Source organism: Callospermophilus lateralis, chromosome 4 (genome assembly GCF_048772815.1).
Source record: "Callospermophilus lateralis isolate mCalLat2 chromosome 4, mCalLat2.hap1, whole genome shotgun sequence".
NCBI lineage: Eukaryota > Metazoa > Chordata > Mammalia > Rodentia > Sciuridae > Callospermophilus > Callospermophilus lateralis.
The window spans coordinates 142833163-142853581 of record NC_135308.1 but is presented as its reverse complement, the minus strand read 5'-3'; the positions used below and the strand labels follow the sequence as shown (position 1 = coordinate 142853581).

At 37.3% G+C, this 20419-nt stretch overlaps 1 protein-coding gene and 1 pseudogene across 1 annotated transcript in view; one reads left to right on the top strand and one right to left on the bottom strand.

Moving 5' to 3' along the window:
• The window catches only part of Ndufa12 (NADH:ubiquinone oxidoreductase subunit A12), a 41622-nt gene extending 21576 nt beyond the window's left edge, over positions 1-20046 (top strand). Inside the window, exon 4 of the mRNA XM_076853211.1 lies at positions 19762-20046. Coding sequence (XP_076709326.1) covers positions 19762-19942 — 181 coding nt within the window. The 3' untranslated portion in view covers positions 19943-20046. The remainder of the gene's footprint in view (positions 1-19761) is intronic.
• On the bottom strand, positions 13199-15791 carry LOC143397365 (serine/threonine-protein kinase VRK2-like; annotated as a pseudogene).
• Positions 20047-20419: the final 373 nt, after the last annotated feature.

The window sequence follows — 20419 nt, the reverse complement described above, 5'->3', positions numbered from 1 at the left end:
AACTTACCTGGACTGTGATTTAAGCTAGCTGCCTGCAGAATTTACCTGGACTGTGATTTACCTGGACTGTGAGTTAATCTATTGAGACACTGCTTTACCTGGACTGAGACAACAAACTGTAATCTACAACAAATTGTAACTCGGTATTGCCGCAGTCTGGCTGGGCACAAAATCACGAGCCACTCACAGCTTTGTAGATTCAAACAGCAATTCTTTATTCCCGAACTCACACCGGCCCTCTCCAAACACGTTCTGGGGAAATCCACGTTCTTTTTCCAAATCCACCTCCTCTGCCTCCCAAATACTCTCTGAATCCCGGGAGAACTCAAGGGGAACTCAGGCAGCAGGATACGCCCTATTCCCAGCAGGAATAATCTTAAACCTGGAACCGCCCTAAACCCGGATTGTCCTAAACCGGGAACGCCCTAAATCCAGGAAAGCCTAAAACCCTGATCCGCCCTAAACCCGGATCCGCCCTGGTCCTTGAGCAAGGTCACCTTACATGTAATGTCACTGCAAAATGTCCTATTTCCACGAGTCCTTCCTCTAAGCAACATGGGGTACGCTGGCAAGGAAATTGTCATACCTACTTGGCTAATGGCTCTCAGCATCTCCCCCCTTCTGATTAATTAAACAACAAGCAATGTGGCTTAAGGACCGTGCCTGGTAGGTTGTCCAATTCAACATATGGTTCTTACCCGTCATCGGAAAACTGACCTTTAGGCGTCAGCCTCCTGTCTTAGGTTGATACCACTGCAACTGGATCATACCCGTCACTGACTACCGGTCCAGCATATAGCCATTGGCCCCCAAATTTTAGACCATTACTAGCAGAAGGGAGGAGGATACAGAAATGCCATGACACCAAGCCAATTGACGGCTCCTTTGGAAAAATTGCATCACTGGTGACACCATCAGCAAAGATATGCCAGCACTACCACAATTAACATGGGGTGCGCTGGCAAGGAAATAAAAATTGCATCACTGGTGACACCATCAGCAAAGATATGCCAGCACTACCACAATTCGCTGCACCAAACGATAATTACATAGTCCAGACAAGTTCTGCAAGCAGTTCAAAGCTGAGGAATCTATCAATATGTCCGTTTCCTCCCAAAGTCCGTTTCCTCCCAAAGTAAGTTGACTCCTTGATTGAGCATTACTTGTTGAATTATATTCATTGATGCATCAGTTTATAAAGTTTACTGTGATAGCTATCATAGAAGCTGTAGTTTGGTTTTATCTTTGTCTTCACCGGCACTGGGATGAAGATAGGAATTCTGGCAATGATGCTAAAGAGACATTATCCTGAAAAGAATTATTAAATATAATGAAAAGGAAAGGTGAAAGTAAACAAACAGATCAGTTAACCTCCTTTAAAAACAATCCTTAACAGCTGTTTACCTGATTTAAATTAAGCCATTTAAATCATGTGAATAGAAAAAAAAATAATTCGTATCCATTTTTTCATGAGCGCTCCTCATATATGATATATGGACATATGCACACACAGATATACAACACAAAACACAAATGTGCACACAAACGTACAATACATAAGACAATAATAAAGGCCTTGTAGCTTTACCTAGGCATGAAATCTCCATTGCAATGTTTAAAAACTCCAGTCAAAAAATAAAACTGATCAGAAAAACATTAACCTAGGTTTGTATGAGCTCAAAAAATAAAATAGAACTTTATGATGTGGGAAAAATGCAATAATAAAATAGATATTGAAAAAAGCACCCTGGTTAATCACTGTCGCAGATGTAAGAATAGCCAAGCTGGAGCTCTGGATATCAGCTGTTATGGATTTGAGTCAAATCATCTTCTTTTTGATCTGTAGAAATTGTTTTAGTTAATCTCTCTGGAATCCAAATCGGCTGCTGTTCTCCCTGTGGAAAAACACAAACAGAACCCCGACTCCAGACAATAACTACTGCTGCTGTACCATTATTTGACCCATCAGTGAATATATTTGGAGCATTCATGATAGGGGTTTTTCTTGTCATTTTTGGAAAAACTACAGGATGCTTAGACCAAAAAGACAACAAAGGATTAGATGGTAAGTGATTATCAAATGTAACATTAGATTTACACATGATCATTGCCCAAGTATTTAACTCATTAGCTAACTCATCAATTTGATCCATAGTATATGGAGTAATAATTTTATTGGGAGAAATTCCAAACACTCCCTTCGCTGCTTTTATTCCTTTGAGTATTAATTGTCCTACAGCCTCAGGATACCTAGTAAGAATAGTGTTAGGAGAATAAGATAAATGTATCCACAATAATGGACCTTCTTGCCAAAATACTCCTGTAGGAATATTTTTTGTTGGTAGTACAATAAATAATAAAGGCAAACTTATATCAATTCTATCCAAATGCATATTTTCCATATATGTTTCAATAATTTTTAATGCCTTTCTTGCTTTAAGAGTTAACATGTGGGGTGAATTTGGATCTGATGGACCTTTTAGAATATCAAATAAAGGTCCCAACTCTCCTGTTGGTATGCCTAGATAAGGCCTTATCCAATTTATGTCTCCCAATAACTTTTGAAAGTCATTAAGTGATTTGAGTTGATCTACTTGTATTTGAATTTTTGGTGGACGGACTATGGTTGAGGATAATAGAACTCCTAAATAATTAATTGGAAAATTTAATTGTACTTTATCTATTGCTATCTTTAGATTATAATTTTTTAATAAGTTTGTAAGTGTGGCATAACATTCCAGCAATATGTTTTTATCTTTATGTGCTAATAATACATCATCCATATAGTGAAATATTTGTAGTTCAGGATTTTGATTTCTAAGTGGCTGGATTTCTTTGTTAACATACATTTGACACATAGTTGGACTGTTAGCCATCCCTTGAGGGAGTACTTTCCATTCATATCTCTGATCAGGACCTTCATGATTTAATGCAGGGATAGTAAATGCAAAACGTGGACTATCCTCGGGATGAATTGGAACTGAAAAAAAAAACAATCCTTAATATCTATAGCTAAAACATGCCAGGTTTTTGGCAAAGCAGACAATTGAGGAATCCCTGATTGAGCAGGTCCCATAATAACCATCTCATTATTAATGGCTCTTAAATCTTGCAATAATCTCCATTTATCAGATTTCTTTTTGATGACAAAAATGGGAGTATTATGGGGAGATACGGAAGGTTGTATATGTCCTTCTGCTAATCGTTGTTTGACCAGATCATGGGCTACTTGTATCTTTTCTTTAGTCAGGGGCCACTGAGGAACCCACACTGGTCTTTCTGATTTCCAAGTAATTTTGATTGTCTCAGTGGCCCTTTCTGAAAATCCAACCCATGTCTGTCTGTTCCTTGATCTATTTGAATTGGTGCTGCTATACCTTGTTCTTGTTTTCCTAATCTTTTTTCTTTCCTAAAACCTTGTCTAGCCCTAGTAGTGGGCGCATTAGGATTGATGTTATTTGTTAATGTCAAACCTAATTGATCTAGGACATCTCGTCCCCATAAATTTATAGGAAGATGATCCAATACATATGGCTGTATAGTTCCTTCACATCCTTCAGGATCCTTCCAATCTAATACCATTGCACTTCTATGGGGATTAGTCGCCACTCCTAGGCCTCGAAGCGTTTGAGTGGCTTGTTGTAATGGCCAATGTTTTGTCCATTTGTGATGAGATATGATGCTAAGGTCTGCACCTGTGTCCAGTAGCCCATTAAACTCATGTCCTTGAATATTTAGTTTTAGCATTGGGCAAGAATCTAAATTTAAAGACAGCATAGCCCAATCTACACCTGTGGAGCCTCATCCCCTGGAACCTCTTTCTACACTACGACTAGGAAATTTATTATGTAGGCTGGGTATTATTAACAACTGTGCTATTCTATCTCCAGGTGAAATTACTAATATACCTCTTGGAGAACTAGCTATAATTTTTATTTCACCTACATAATCGGGATCAATTACCCCAGGACTTATCATAAGTCCTTTTAATGTAGATGGACTACGTCCCAATAATAAGCCTACTGTTCCTTGGGGAAGAGGTCCTTTTACTCCTGTGGGAATGATTTGAACTCCCATCTCTGGAGTTAGTACTGCTCTGGCAGAGGCGCAGATGTCCAACCTTGCTCTCCCTTGTGTTTGTCTGATGAAGGATTTAATGGACAATGTGTCCTGGGCACTACCCTGATGGTGTTGCTGGGTTCCTCCACTGTCCCGTATATTTGTGGTTGTGGGCCCCGGAGCATTGGGCCCCCCTGTCCGTTTTTTGGCAATGGAGCCTGATGCCTTTTTCCACGATATCGTGGGTAAATACCTGGTCCTTGTCCGTTTTTTGATAAGGGAGTACCCTCTATGGTGGTTTGAGAACAGCATTCATTAGCCCAATGTCTCCCTCTACGGCATCGTGAGCAAATACCCGGTATTCTATTTCTTTGATACCTAGTTTTGTTAAACCCTCCTCCTATGGGGCAACTCCTTTTAAAATGTCCTGTTTGTTCACAATCATAGCATGTTTTTGGCCTGGCATCTAAAGCCTGTTGTACTGCAGCTGCCAAGACTTGCCCTTGTTCATTAATATCTCTACATAATTTAATATATGTGTTTAAATCTTCATGTCTCCATGGTCTAATAACCTCTCTGCAGCAATGATTTGCTTGATCATAAGCCAGTTGTTTTATTAATGGAATTGCTTGTTCTGTATCCCCCAAAAATTTGGCAGCCGTTTGAATTAGCCTATCTACAAAGTCAGCGTAAGGTTCATTAGCTCTCTGTATTACCTTAGATAGCTGACCTTGTAAATCTCCATGTCCTTGTAAAGTCTTCCATGCCCTAACTGCGTCTGTAGCAATTTGTGCATATATAGCAGGATCATATTCAATTTGTTGCCGCTGACCCTCATAAGGTCCTTTTCCTAACAACATGTCTAGATTTCTTTGAGGGTAACCGGCTGCTGCATTTCGCCTAGCTGTCTCCTCGCAAAATTCCTCATTGGCAACCTTCCATAACAAATATTGTCCTCCATTTAGCACAGATTTACACATGCTAGCCCAATCTGCTGGCGTCATGTCCAAGTTGGTAATGGATTCGACCATGCTTACCGTGAAGGGAGCTTGGGGACCATAGGTTGTTACAGCCTCCTTTAACTGCTTCACTGTTTTAAAATCTAAAGCACGGTGAATTCGCTGCCCTCCTACCTGTTCAAGTACAGGGCATGCTAATCTTTGAGGTCCTGTCTCAGGATCCCATTTATCAACTACGGGGTTTGAGGGCCACTCAGCTGTCTCCATCGGTGGGGCTGTTGGTTGAATTACGCCCTCTTGTGATAAAACGGAGTTAGTAACAGCCTCCTGTTTTGGCCTTTTTCCTAACAACCCCTTTTCCTTTAAATTTTCTTCCTCTGTCTGACTAGCTTGAGAGACCTTCTCTTTTGCTTGATCTAAAATGTCTTTCTCCATGGTCTGAACCTCTAACAATTTACTTAACATTTTTTTGGTTTGTTTTTCACTAATTTCTAATCTACTATAAAGATAACACAACCCAATAAGATAACACAAAACAAAACGGAAACTGAAAGAAACAAAAACGGAATAAAAAATCGTTGTATCAATTTTCTCTTCCTCAGGGCAGACAAACTTCAAACCTTTAGTCAACCATTTTTTCCAGTTTGCCTGAGAAATTTCTAGGGATAGGCAGCTTGAAACAAAAACAAAATAAATCAAAAGAAGAACACATTGTTTTTTGAAATGGTCACCCATTCTCTCGCCTCCCCTCAGGGGCGAGCAATTTCACTTACCCCCAAGCTTCAGGCGTTCCGCGTACGAGCCACCAAATGCCACAGTCTGGCTGGGCACAAAATCATGAGCCACTCACAGCTTTGTAGATTCAAACAGCAATTCTTTATTCCGAACTCACACCGGCCCTCTCCAAACACGTTCTGGGGAAATCCACGTTCTTTTTCCAAATCCACCTCCTCTGCCTCCCAAATACTCTCTGAATCCCGGGAGAACTCAAGGGGAACTCAGGCAGCAGGATACGCCCTATTCCCAGCAGGAATAATCTTAAACCTGGAACCGCCCTAAACCCGGATTATCCTAAACCGGGAACGCCCTAAATCCAAGGAGAGCCTAAAACCCTGATCCGCCCTAAACCCGGATCCGCCCTGGTCCTTGAGCAAGGTCACCTTACATGCAATGTCACTGCAAAATGTCTAAGGCAAGTCCTATTTCCACGAGTCCTTCCTCTAAGTAACATGGGGTACGCTGGCAAGGAAATTGTCATACCTACTTGGCTAATGGCTCTCAGCATGGTATCTTTGCTAACGGTGTCATTGCTGGTTTAATTTTTTCAAGGGCTTCTTGCATGGAGCCATCAATTGGCTTGGTATTGTGACATTTTGTATCCTCCCCTTCTGCTTGTAGCAGATTATTTATGGTGTTTGTGTAAACACCACTATGGTCGTTATTTAAATTAAACAAAAGAGGGAAATGTTAGAGTCTGTAAACAAGACAGGATGGTGCCTGGCATTTTGCCAGAGGGAGTGGTTTGTGAAGTAACGCCAGCGAGCTATTAAGTGTGGAGATTCCTTATTGGCTCCCAGTCCTGCTGTATCCATCTACACAAGTTGTTCGTCACCCCCCCACCCCGGTTATTTTGCTGCAGCCGGTCTGCGGCACTTAGGGTAATGATGTCCATCATTCTACCATCTTTCCTACCCCCATAAACCCTTCCCACCCTCCCTTTTGCCCAATCCAAAATTCCTCCATTCTTCCCTTGCCCCCACCCCCTCATAGATCAGCATCCACTAATCAGAGAAAACATTTGGCCTTTAGTTTTGGGGGGATTGGCTTACTTTGCTGAGCATAGTATTTTCCAACTCCACCTATTTACCTGGAAATGCCATTATTTTATTTTATTTTTTTAATGCTGAGTAATATTTCATTGTGTATATATACCAGTTTCTTTATCCATTTATCTATTGAAGGGCATCTTGGTTGGTTCCACAGTTTAGCTATTGTGAATTCAACTGCTATAAACATTGATGTGGCTATGTCACTATGGTATGCTATTTTAAGTCCTTTGGGTATAGACCAAGGAGTGGGATAGCTGGGTCAAATGGTGGTTCCATTCCAAGTTTCCTGAGGAATCTCCACACTGCTTTCCAAAGTGGTTGCACCAAAAGCCTTTATTTTTCTTGTTATGGTCTTTAACTTCTGCATAAAATGAAGGACATAAAAGCCACCTAAGTAGTTTCTACATGAAACTCAATGAGGTAAAAATTTGTTGAGTGTGGAAAGGTAGAAAGTTTGGGTTATTTTGTGCATATCAGTCTAAAATTATTCTTTTCATTTACTTTTATAAAGTTTTTTTGTGTGTGTATGATTTGAAATATTGGTAGTTTGAATTCCTTTGAGCCAAGTTAAAAATAAAACATGGCTTGCTTTGATTTTTCTCTATGGCAAATACACTGTTTCCCCACTTGGTGGCACCTTCTGTTCATTTCTAAGTAATATGTCCCTTCTCAGTGTAATGCACTTATCTCTCCTTCTTATGATTGATTTTCTTATTAAAATTAATGTTTAATTACTAAAGTAATACATAAATATCTTCTTTAAAAAATAACAGTATATAACTGGACACGATGGTACACAGTTATAATCCCAGCTACCAGGGAGGCTGAGGCAGGAAGACAAGGCCAACCCCCGCAACTTAGAGAGATGCTGCCTCAAAATAAATTTTTTTTAAGGGTTGGGGATGCAGCTCAGTGGTTTTTGTGCTTTGCACAGCATGTACAAGGCTCTGGGTTTCATCCCTGGTGCCACACACACATAATAATAATAATAATAACTGTGTATGTTAAAGATTTCTTTTTTTTTTTAAAGAAAATAATTTTGTCCTAAAGATTTTCTTAGAGTCAGTGTGAAACTAATAAATATTTTTGCCCTTTTAAGGTTAATTTAGGATATCCAACATCATTGTGGTCAACTTTTTTTCAGTTGGCATGATGTGTTCTAGAAACTTTTGTAAAGAACTAGGATGATAGGTGGGGGATTATGTGTAGGTGACAGAGGAATGAAGGACGATTTATTGGTTTTGGACTTGAGTGATTGGTACCATAGTGGTGGAACCATTCACTGACATGGGCATACTAGGAGAAGGGAAGGTGGTGGAAGGGTGGAAGATAAGAATTGGAAGTCTCCTTTTGGATTTAGTAAGTTTTCGATACCTGTTAGAAGCCCGAGTGAATAGATATGTCAAGTAAACTGTTAAATATATGAATCTGAAACTTAGGGCATAGGTCATACCAGCAAAGAAGAATGAGAGGTGGTTAGCAAGGTAGAAGAAAGAGATTTAGTACTTCAAGAAGGGAAGACAGGTTTTATTTATTGTTGCTATAAGGTTGAGTAAGATAATGACAGAGAAGTGTCATGTAATATGACAATATGAAGTTCATTGAATCTGTATAGAATCTTTTCTTTTTAAAAATGTGGAGACTGGGGGTGTATGCCTAGCATGTGTAAAGTCCTGGGTTTCATCAGCACTGCAGAAAAGCAAAAACAGACATGGAAAAATCAGAAAAGTTTATAAATATACTGACAAGGGATGGTGATCATTACAGCCCCCTAAGAGAACCACATATTTCCTTTAGTTCTTTTAAAGTATTTTTAATGTAGTTGTGTTCATATTATATTCAGTTTTATTTTTTTATGAATATTATAAGTAATGTTTAATGTTATTAAAGCAGTCCCTCTGATTATTTTTAAATACTTTTTTCTGGGCTGTTGTGTGGCTTGGTAGTAGATGGGGTACTTGGAGGCTCTGGACCTACCACATAAAAATTTCCTGCGCTCACACACACACACACACACACACACAAAATCTGATTATAAGAGTTGTCCTGGAAAAGCTTGGAAATCCAGAAAAATGAGGTAGAAACAAATAAACTCATACTTCCTCAGCCTGGATGCAAGCACTGTTTAACTTTCATTTACTGATTCAACAAATATTCAACAGTTTGCTTTTGCATAGAAATGCAATATTTTGTTGTTGTTATTTTTAAGTGTTGGAGTATCTCAATATTGCCTAGGCTAACCCTGAACTCTTGGGTACAGGAGATCTTCCTTCCTCAGCCTCCCACGTAGCTGGGTGTATAGGTGCAGGCCACCACACTGGCCAAGAAGGATCACAATGAGGAGAACAGATTGTAGTTTACTGGTCATACCCTCTTTTGAAGAAAGTTTGTGATTATAAACAACAATGTACATATACATTTTTGACATAATATGCACAGTATTTTGTTACTTGCTTCCTCCTCTCATTTAATATATTACAGACATCTTTCCGAACTCACTAAATTTTCTGCTTGTCAATTTGAGTTTTTAGTGCCTCAGGGTTTTGTATATAGAAAGGCAATTTGGGCTTAAAATTAACACCCTGCTATTACACTTGTAAGTCTTAAAACCTATTTCTTCTTAAGTTTTTAGGTTCAGTTTATAAATAGGATAACAAGATTAGTATACTAAATACTTTTTTGCATAAAAATAAAAAACAATCATTTCCTCTTGTTCTTTGATGAATGTTTCATAAACTCCAATGGAAAGGTTTAAATTCTCCGAGACAGTTATAACCATTTGCAAATTTAGTTAATTACATTCCTTTAAGCATTTTAGGTTACATTTATAAATTTAACATATTTGATTTTTTTTTTCCAGTTCTTCAAATGCCCAGTGAATAGTTAGACTAACAAACCTATCAAGCAAAATGTTCCTAAGCACTCAAATGATCCTTGTTCACTCACATCAGAAACATAAGGGTCATTCTCTGCTCTTCTTTCTCTACTGTGTATCAGCAAGTTCTTTCTGCTTTCTTTTTAATTATTAACACATATTTATTGTACAAATTAATGGGAATCACTATGATATTTCCATGCATGCATTCTTTATGCATTGATCATACCTCTCAATATTTCTTCTACTTATTCTCCCACCCTACTTTTCTTTCTGAATATATTCCATACCTCATCACTACCCCCATAACTATTACCCTTGTCCAGGCCACAGTTATCTCCCAACGGATGGATTCTCCACCTACTAAATGATTAGAGTATTTCTTTTTGTTCTCTTTCTACAGTTCCAGGGATCAAACCCAGGACCTCATACATGCTAAGTGAGTGCTCTACCACTGAGCTACACCTTCAGCTTAGAGTGATTCTTTTAAAATGTACATAAGACCACGTTGAATCTCCACTCTGAACTATCTATTGGCTTCCCATCACATTGATGATAAAACTCCCAAATCTTTACTGTTCTGCAAGACCTTATGTCCTCTCAGTCCTTTCTAGCTTTGTGTATATTGTCCTGTTCTCTGCCCTACTGATTTGGATTTAGCCACATTATACTTGAATGGAGAGCACATTCCCACCTCAGTCTCTGTGCACTATCTATTTCCCTAGGCTTTGCATGACTCACATTGTATTAGTTTTTCATCACTGTGACCACAATACCTGACGAGAGCAACTTAGAAAGGAAAGATTTATTTTGTGTCACAGTTTCAGAGGTTCATTCTATGTTGGGCCAACTCCACTGCTCTGAGAGCAAGGTGAGGCAGAAGGGCATGGTGGACGAAAGCTGCTCCGTTTGTGGTGGCCAGGAAGCAGAGAGTGCAAGGGGAAGGAGCTGCAGGAAAGATGAACTCTTCTAAGGCATGCCCCAGTAACCCACCTCCTTCAACCATGCCCCTCATGTCTACAGCTACCACCCAGTTAGCCCATAGAAATAGGTTACATCTCTCATAATTTAATCACCTTACCTCTGAATATTCCTCTATTAATATAGGAGCTTTAGGGGGACACCTCATATCCAAATCATAATATACACCTTCACTTTATTCAGATGCTTACTCCATTGACTCTTATTCTTTTGTTGTTGTTGATATTGTAGATGGACACAGTACCTTTATTTTATTTATTCTTATGTGGTGCTAAGGATCGAACTCTGTGCCTCACTCATGCGAGGCAAGTCCTCTACCACTGGGCTACAATCCCAGCCCTATAAAAGAGCTCTGTTCTCCCTTCTCCTACTCTATGTAGCTTTTTTACTTGGTAGCATTTACCTACCTCTGCCTGATGTCTTATTATATATCATTTAATTTGTTGTTTCCCTAACTACCATGTTAGAATAATTCCTAACACGTGGTAGTTGCTGAATAAATATTGAATGAATGAGTATAAACATAAATATTATTCCTTTAAATAAATTGTCAGCTATCAATAGTGGAGAATATTGTCTTTTTCCTCTTGGCATATTTGCTTAATCTAGCCTTTTTTAGGTACAGGTTGAGTATGCCGTATTTCTAGTGCTTGTAACTAGAAATGTTTCCAATTTTAAAGTTCTTTTCTTTTGGGGGGGGGTATTTGCTAGATTTTAAAGGTTGAGCATCCCTGATGTAGAAATCCAAATTTTGATATATTCCAAAATCTGAAACTTTTTGAGTATCACATCAGGATTCAAAAAGTTTGGATTTCGGAGTATTTTACATTTCAGATTGTCATATTAGGGATGCTCAAATTTTCAGATTAGGGATATAGTACGTTGGGTTGGATTGAAACAAGTATTACTTAATACAGTGGGTTGCATGATTCTTCTCAAAATAGGTCTTTCTTAATGTTTTATTTTCTGCTACAGAAAATCGGAATGTTAAGAGATTATGTTCTAAAAAACTACAAACAGCATGACTGTAGTAGATTCTCCAATGTTATATTCTTTATAACTTTTTCTTGTTAAAATTATGTTCATTATAAAATGAAGACAAAAGTGCTTTGATTTTTAAAATTCAACTTTTAGCATGTTTCACTTGTTATACAGTGCTTCATTTAAGTTCCATTTGATGGTTGGGGTTGTAGCTCAGTGCCTAAGACTTATGAGGCACTGAGCCTCAGATATGATCCTCAGCACCACATAAGAATAAATATAAAATAAAGGTGTTCTGTCCATCTACAACTAAAATATGTACATATATACACATATATATATATATATATTATTAAAAAAGATTTCATTTAAACACTTTACAGAGATGAGTTGTTGGAAATTTTCATAACCAGGATATGGAAATAAACTATGTGTTACTTCTCATGAACAAAAAAACTGTTCTGGATTCCAATTTCCAGAATAATTTTTTTTTAATCATCAAAGGAATTTTATTTTAGATCTTCAAAGAAAATGTAAAACAACACATGCTACTATCAAAAAGAAAAGTATGACGAAGCCTTAATGATATACATCTGCCTTTGTCCTTTGTCTCTTCACTAAGAGTAAACTGGAGAGTTGTAGACTACAGTTTTGTAGAAATTTCTAAATCTGTGATCCCCATATCAGTCATGGAAGTATATGTATACCAAGGTGGAAGTGGAAGGTGGAGATCTTGACTTGTTGATTATGTTTGGACTGGTAAAATCTTTGTTTGCTTATTTGTTTTTTGGGTTTTTTTTTTTTTTTTTTGTACCCGAGATTGAACCCAATTGAACGGAGGGGCTCTCAACCACTGAGCCACATCCCCAGCCCTTTTTTCATTTTTTATTTTGATACAGGGTCTTGCTAAGTTGCTTAGGGCCTTGTTAAGTTGCTGAGGCTGGCCTCAAACTTGTGATCCTCCGCTTCAGCCTCCTAAGTCACTGTGATTATAGGTGAGTGCTACCACACCCAGCTGGACTGGTAAAATCTTTTTTTGGGGTGGGTATTGGGGATTGAACTCAGGGGCACTTGACCAATGAATTATATTCGCAGCCCTATTTTGTATTTTAATTAGAGACAAGGTTTCACAGGTGCCTTGCTTTTGCTGAGGCTGGCATTGAACTCGTGATCCTCCTGCCTTAGCCTTCTGAGCTGCTGGGATTACAGGCATGCACCACCATGCCTGATTTGGACTGGTAAAATATTGATAGGGTTTAAAAATGAGTTTGGGAATTGCATATAGCTACATTTCTGTAGGAAACTATTTACCTCATTCTGAAGTTCTGAAGACTCGTGATATTTTTTTCTTCTTGTGCTTTCCTAAGCTGTGTCACTATTCATCAGTCCAATCATATTGTCCTCTTTTTGTATTTTATTTCATGTTGGGAAGGACTCAGCATTTCTCTTGTTGTGGACTTTTTCTATTACTTTTTTGCTTTAGACTATCTTGCTTTATAGCAGCCTCTTGTGAATCATTTTTTTGATTGGTTGGAGTATATACAACATGTACATTGTCCTTCAGTGGAAAATTTCAGTGGTTCTAAAGGTATTCTAGTTGAGTTCAGAATTTTCTTGAGCCTTTGATAGTTTGGGTTTTTATCATATGCTAAACTATGGACACATATCAGAAACTGGGCTGTTTCACAGCAACAAGGAAGGAGCCTGCTTCAGCAGTGATTCAGGGAGCTCACTCAACTAGACAGCCATGGGGTCCTTTAGGTTCTGTTCCCAGAGAAGTTTGCCACACAACCATTGCAGCATGCAGTAGCCAAGGATTTCAGGTGTAAATCCTGTTGTCTTATTATTACCTTTTCTAGGGTTCTTCTGATATTGTTTGTGGTTCACTTTGTCAAGATATCTGTAGGAAAGTTATAATCTGCAAGATAAGCCTGATCTGGATTTTTTAACCTAAAATTAGATTTTCTGCTTTTATGTCATTGTGAACGAATATATATATATATATATATATATATATATATATATATATATATATATATATGATAAACACAATATTTTTATTTCACTTATTTATTTTTATGTGGTCCTGAGGATCGAACCTAGTGCCTCACGCATGCTAGGCGAGCACTCCACCACTAAACCACAACCCCAGCCTCTGTAAATCTATTAATCTTCTTCTTATCATAAATCTGTAACTTCTCCCCTTGAATTCAGTCAGACTAGATCCATAAAACAGGATTTCCTGAATAATCAAGTTGTTTGAGTTATATCCACATTTGATTTAGCAAGTATATATATGGAATTAGCTTGTTTTTTGCTAATTGTACTTACTATACAGTCTTTTTTTGTAGCTCTCTGATGTAAGTTCACAAAATAACAGGCCATTTTCTTGATATTTCACTTTTATTATGGTTTTGCATCTCTGTCTAGTTTGGAGGGCCAGCTTGCAAGAAATGTTAAAAGAAGTTCTTCAGAAAAAGGGAAAATAATATTTAGTATTAAGGTTTGCACCTGCAATGCCCCCTGCAAAAGCTCACATGTTGAAAGTGTGGTCCTCAATCCAGAATAAATCTTTATTGTGGTCACAGGCTATCACATCTTAAGTATATGCCAGACAGAGTCATGAGTGGAAAATTTTGAGGTTTCTAGATTAAAAAGTCTTTTTGATCTTTTTCTGTGTAATCTTTAATGAATGACATGGCATTGTAGAATTGACTTAGAAGAAATTTTCATTAAGGTAGACAGAGAAACAGTCACTGCCACTAAAACATTTGAGTACTTAAAAGGGTTTTTTTTTTTTTTTTTAATGTTGGCTTAAGTGGGATGAAATGAGGTTAGAAGTAGATAGAACCTATAGAGTCTCAAAATAATGACAGATGACTTGGGGAAGGTCTATAAACCATTTCCAGAGTTGGTTTGAATTAGGAGGATTTTTCTTTTTAATATATATATTTTTTTAAAAAATAAGATAATATGTGTTCATTATAGAAGATAGCTAAGGAAATAAACATAACCTATTATCCCACCACATGGAAACAATCATTGTTAACATATTGTTGTATTTTATTCCAGTCTTATTTGCTGTGCACATATGTCTTTTTCTTTGTGTTATTAATATAATGGGACCCTTTGAAGAGGTAGCCTGGGTTTGAATACCTGTTCCACTACCTTGGGCAAGTTATTTAAATAAACTCTTGATGCCCTTGTTTCCTTTAAATTGGAATTATAAAATGTATCTCTAGAGTTGACCAGGATTAAGTGAGCTAATATTTGTGAAATATTTAGAACAATGCCCGTGATTTACAAATGTTAGCTGAGTAGTATTTTAAAATTAAATAAACAACCTACTTTTTTTTCCCCCTTAAACCAGGGTTGAACCCAAGAGCACTCAACCTCAACCACTGAGCCACATCCCTAGCCCCTTTTTCTGTTTTATTTAGAGACAGAGTCTTTCTGAGTTGCTGAGGACATTGCTAAATTGCTGAGGGTGGCTTTGAACTTGTAATCCTCCTACCTCAGCCTCCTGAGTCATTGGGATTACAGGTGTGGTAGCATATACCTGTAATCCCAGTGACTCCAGAGGCTGAGAGAGGTGGATCACAAGTTTAAGGCCAGTTTCAGCACTTTAGCAAGACCCTATCTCAAAATAAAAAATAAGCTGGTCATGGTATTGTACACCTGTGATCCCAGTAACTTGGGGGGCTGAGGCAGGAGGATCACATATTCAAAGCCAGCCTCAGCAACTTAGCAAGGCCCTAAACAATTTAGCGAGGCCCAGTGTTTGAGCGCCCCTGGGTTCAATCCCTGGCACCAAAAATTAATTAATTAATTAACTAATTAAAAATAAAAAAGTGCTGGGGATGTGGCTCAAAATACATGAATACACACATACACACACATAATTTATCGTGACACTTTTTCTGTCATGTGGGTGTGTCATGAGTTATTTAAGTATTCCCTTTTATTCTTAGTTTTGTTCTTTTCATTTTCTCACTATTACAAATAAAACTGTGGTCAGCATCTTTCTTATACATAAGCATTTACCTATGTGTTCACATTTCCTTAAGGTAAATTCCTGTAAGTAAAATTATTACATACAGCATACATGTTTTACAAGTATTTTTTACACCTATTGCCAAATTGCCATTTAATCTATCCAGCAGCTCAGGAGGCTGAGGCAGGAAGATCATGAGTTCAAAGCCAGCCTCAGCAACTTAGCAAGGCACTAAACAACTCAGTGAGACCCTGTCTCTAAATAAAATACAAAATAGGGCTGGGGATGTGGCTCAGTGGTTGAGTGCCCCTGAGTTCAGTCCCTGATACCCAAAAAAAAAAAAAAAAAAAAAAGCTGTACCAGTTTATACTCAGGGTAAAAACATTCATGAATGTTGAATGTTGGTTTTATTGTAACTTTATTAAAACTGAGTATATTGTTTAAAAAATTTAAAAAGAATCAGCCAATTTACCTAGTAAAGTTTCTCTTACTCGCTTTGTTTTGTTTTTGTTTGGTGCTGTGTAGTAAACCCAGGGCCTCCAACATGCTTGATACTCTCTACCACTGAGTAACACCTATCTTGTTTTAATTTGAATTTCTCAAACTGTTTTTGTTTGCCATTTTAATTTTTTATGACCTCTTTTAATATCCTTTTTTCCAATTTCACATTGGATGTTTGACATTTTCTTTCTGATTTGTAGTGGTAGATGAGTCATTTTCTGTATATTATAAAACTTGTTTGTTTCTTGTAGCCTTTAATCTTGTTTGCAGTGTTTTAGGACACATATTTCAAACTTTATATAGTAAAATCCTTTAGCTTTCTTTTTCTTTATTTTTTTACTTTTGATATTAAGCTTAGAAGTGACTGTTCATGTTTTGTGAATATCATTACATCTTATGAATATAAATATTCACCCACATTGTATCTGAGCATCTTTAATTTGTTTGGTATCTGTTAGCTATATGACTTGGGAAGTCTAACTTGATTTTTTTTTTTAAACCAAAACCATTAAGCATTTACTAATTTATTGAAAACTTTATACTTTCCCCAGTGATTGAAAATGCTAGCTTTACCTTCTGTATACTTTGGCATATTTGAGGGGTTTTGTTCTACTTTATTGTTATACTTTTTTTTTTTTTTTGTACCTGGGATTGAGCCCAAGGGTACTTGACCACTTAACCACACCCCCAGCCTTTTTTATATTTTATTTAGACACAGGGTCTCCCTAAATTGCTGAAGCTGGCTTTGAACTCGAAATCCTCCTGCCTCAGCCTCCTAAGCCACTGGGATTACAGGTGTGCGCCATTGTGCTGGACTATTGTTATACTTTGTACCAGTTTTGATACCATTCTAATATTTGAGACTTTAATATCTGGTAATGCCAGCCTTCCTGGCTGTTACGAGTTTTCAATTTTTTCTTGGGTAAATTTTCTTGGGTACATTTCCTTAGAATACATTGTCAAATTCTAAAGAGGAAACCCAATGGGATTTTGAATCAGATTGCATTTAATTTAATAATAGTTACTGTGCTAATAAGATTTGATTTGGTCATCTTGTAATGAATTATGTATGGTTTTTTAATTTGTTAAATTTATTTATGTCATCCTGTGGTTTGGATGGATTTGGTGTACAAGATTACAGTAATTATGATTTAATATCTTTGTTTCTAATTATTTTGACACAACTTTGATATTTGAATACTTTCTCCCAAAATGTAATACATTTTCATTATATTCTTCTCTTGTGTAACTTTTCCATTTTTTCCCAGTCTCCCTATTTGTCTCACTGACTTTATTAGGTTTAAGTAATTTTATTTTTTTGTGTTTTAAGATAATACCAGTGATTAAAAAAAAAAAATTAAGTCAGTCTAATGCCAAGCAAAACAGAATTTTCTAGACACTGCTGTTTGTACATTAACATCTTTACTTAGTTGGAATAAAAATGACTGACTTGAGCCAGGAGTGGTGATACATGCCTGTATTCCCAGTGAAGGCTGAGGCAGGAGAATCGCCAATCCAAGGCCAGCCTCAATAACTTTACAAGGCTCTAAACAACTTACCAAGACTGCCTCAAAATAAAAAGAGCCGGTGATGTGGCTCAGTGGTTAGGTACTCCTGGATTCGATCTCTGGTAACAAAATAATAGTAATAATAAATTTTTAAAAAATTTTAATAACCCAGTTGAAAATCTGTTGCAAATAAAATTCTTGGTGTGGAAATCTAAAAGTTAAAATTTCTTGCCCTTTATTTAACAACAGTAACAACAGAAGGGTTATTATACTAGCCTTACAGACTATAAACAGTGTGTTTCTTGTCTTTATTTTAAAACTTACCATAATGAATATAGACTGTCATTTCCTCATCTCCTGTCCTTTGGGCTGTAGCCTTGCTAGAATAAGCATTTTCAGATTTTATGTATTGTAATATATACATTATCTTTTACTTGTGCATTTTCTCTCTCTCCATGAGTTCTTCATTTCCTGTCTTAAGTGACCTAATAGATACATATATAAGCTTTGAACTGTGGCTCCTCAAATATTTTAACCTTCAGGTGTCTTGACAGTTATTTGAATAAAAGTGTTTATTTCTTAAGCTGACTCACCAAACTCACATAAAGCCCTTTGATAAGTGACAGCCTTGCTTTTCATAGCTACCTCCTCTGGGTGGTTAGTGGAGCCTGTCTCACCTGGATCAGTTCAGAGGGTTTCAGCGCTCTGTTAACAGTTGTGGCTTATTGTTCCAGGTCACTTCAACAACACCCGTTTCCTTCAGAGGATATAATGCAGCTCGTACAGGCTTCTTCATTCTTCACTGGGTTAGCTGATCATGATGCAGTTATCTTCAGACCTTACTATAACAGCTGTCATGTGTATCTCTGTTTTACTGGTTTTACTTAGCTATGTCTGTCAGTTATTGCTAGCAGACTTTCTTCAGCCTACATAGTATTATCAATTTTGCTCATTAGTTTAGCTTTATTCCAGTGAAACCTCTTCCTCTTATCCTTTTCTCTGCAGCTGGATAATTGCCTTTTTTCCCTTGGAGCTGCAGTTCTGTGTCTGTTCCCATCATTTCTTTTCTCCATAGGGTCATTGCTATCTTGTGAGCTCCAGGTCTTGGATGATCTGATGAATTCTCTCTCCCACTTCTTTTCTATATAAATTTCTTGGCTTAGCTTCCTGCTTGATTCTAAATGTTTGTCTCTTGAACTTTGACTCCTCCTTCTCTGTCATTAGCAATGTCATCACTGTCTCTTTCCTTTCTTCTCCATGTACTCAGCTTTTAGGCCAGATTTCTCACACTTTCCATCAAATAGCCTTTAGAATTATATTGTTAAGCACTTATAACCAAAATAGTTGTGAATTTGGGGGCTGTGATTTAATATTTTAATACCATAAATTGTATATGTTAGGGGCTGGGATTGTGGCTCAGCAAGGCGCTGGGTTCGATCCTCAGGACCACATAAAAATAAAAAAATAAAATAAAGGTATTGTGCCCAACTGTAACTAAAAAAATATTTTAAAAAAATTGTATATGTTATAGTGTTTGGACTCAAACTGGAGTTAAAGATGCATGCAGAGACCCTCTTGTGTAGCAAGACCCTCATGGATTTTGGACCATAGCTTCATGAGCCAGAGTGTCATGAGCATACTGAAAATTCAGAATCGGCCCCTAACATGTAATGCTAGTTCTGTATTTAATCAGCTCTAAAATAATTTTCACATTTATGATTAAGATATGTATTATAGTTGTCAGTCTGTCATAATTTAAGTGGCCAAATATTTTCCTTCTGAGAAACACATAAAATAATGATATATCTGAACATTGATGATTCTTAGATTTGATGAAATACAGTAATGATAATAATAAAAATTTTTGTAGATGCTTTATTTATATTACTTCATTTGATCCTTACACTATCTATAGGAAGTAGTGATGTTGAATTGAAATGAAAGCATAGAGAAGTTCAGTGAGTGAGTATTAGAGTTGAGATTTTAACCCAAATAACAAAGTTGCTCTAGAGCTGCCATGTTAACCCTCCTCCCACAGTATGCCTCTCATAACAGTTTCTCCCACCTCTTTAAGGCATCGTTGGCTTCACTGTATGACCGATGACCCTCCAACAACAAAACCACCTACTGCTCGAAAATTCATTTGGACAAACCATAAGTTCAACGTGAGTGGCACTCCAGAACAGTATGTACCTTATTCCACCACCAGAAAGAAGATTCAGGAATGGGTCCCACCTTCAACACATCACAAGTAAAGACAGTGAAAATCGGTTTCAACATGTAACATATGGGACTTTTCATGAATTTGCACTTTCCCTGCTTACCATTAACTTGAATAAAATTGTTTGATCAAGTAGTATCTTTTGTGCCTTTTTGCCCTTAACTCTGTCATTCATTTCTTTTTTTTTTATACTTTATTTATTTATTTTGAGAGAGAGAGAAAATTTTTTAATATTTATTTTTTAGTTTTCGGCGGACACAGCATCTTTGTTTGTATGTGGTGCTGAGGATCGAACCCAGGCCTCACGCATGCCAGGCGAGTGCGCTACCGCTTGAGCCACATCCCCAGCCCTGTCATTCATTTCTTAACTTTGTCATTCATGAACTGCAAAACAGGAGCTTACCAACGTAGGTAATTAAAGTAGATGTCAGATAGGTGGCTGCCTGGTATAGAGTTCCCCATTTTCTGGAAACAGCTCCAGTGGTTGTGTTTGTGCTTTGTTATTTACCTT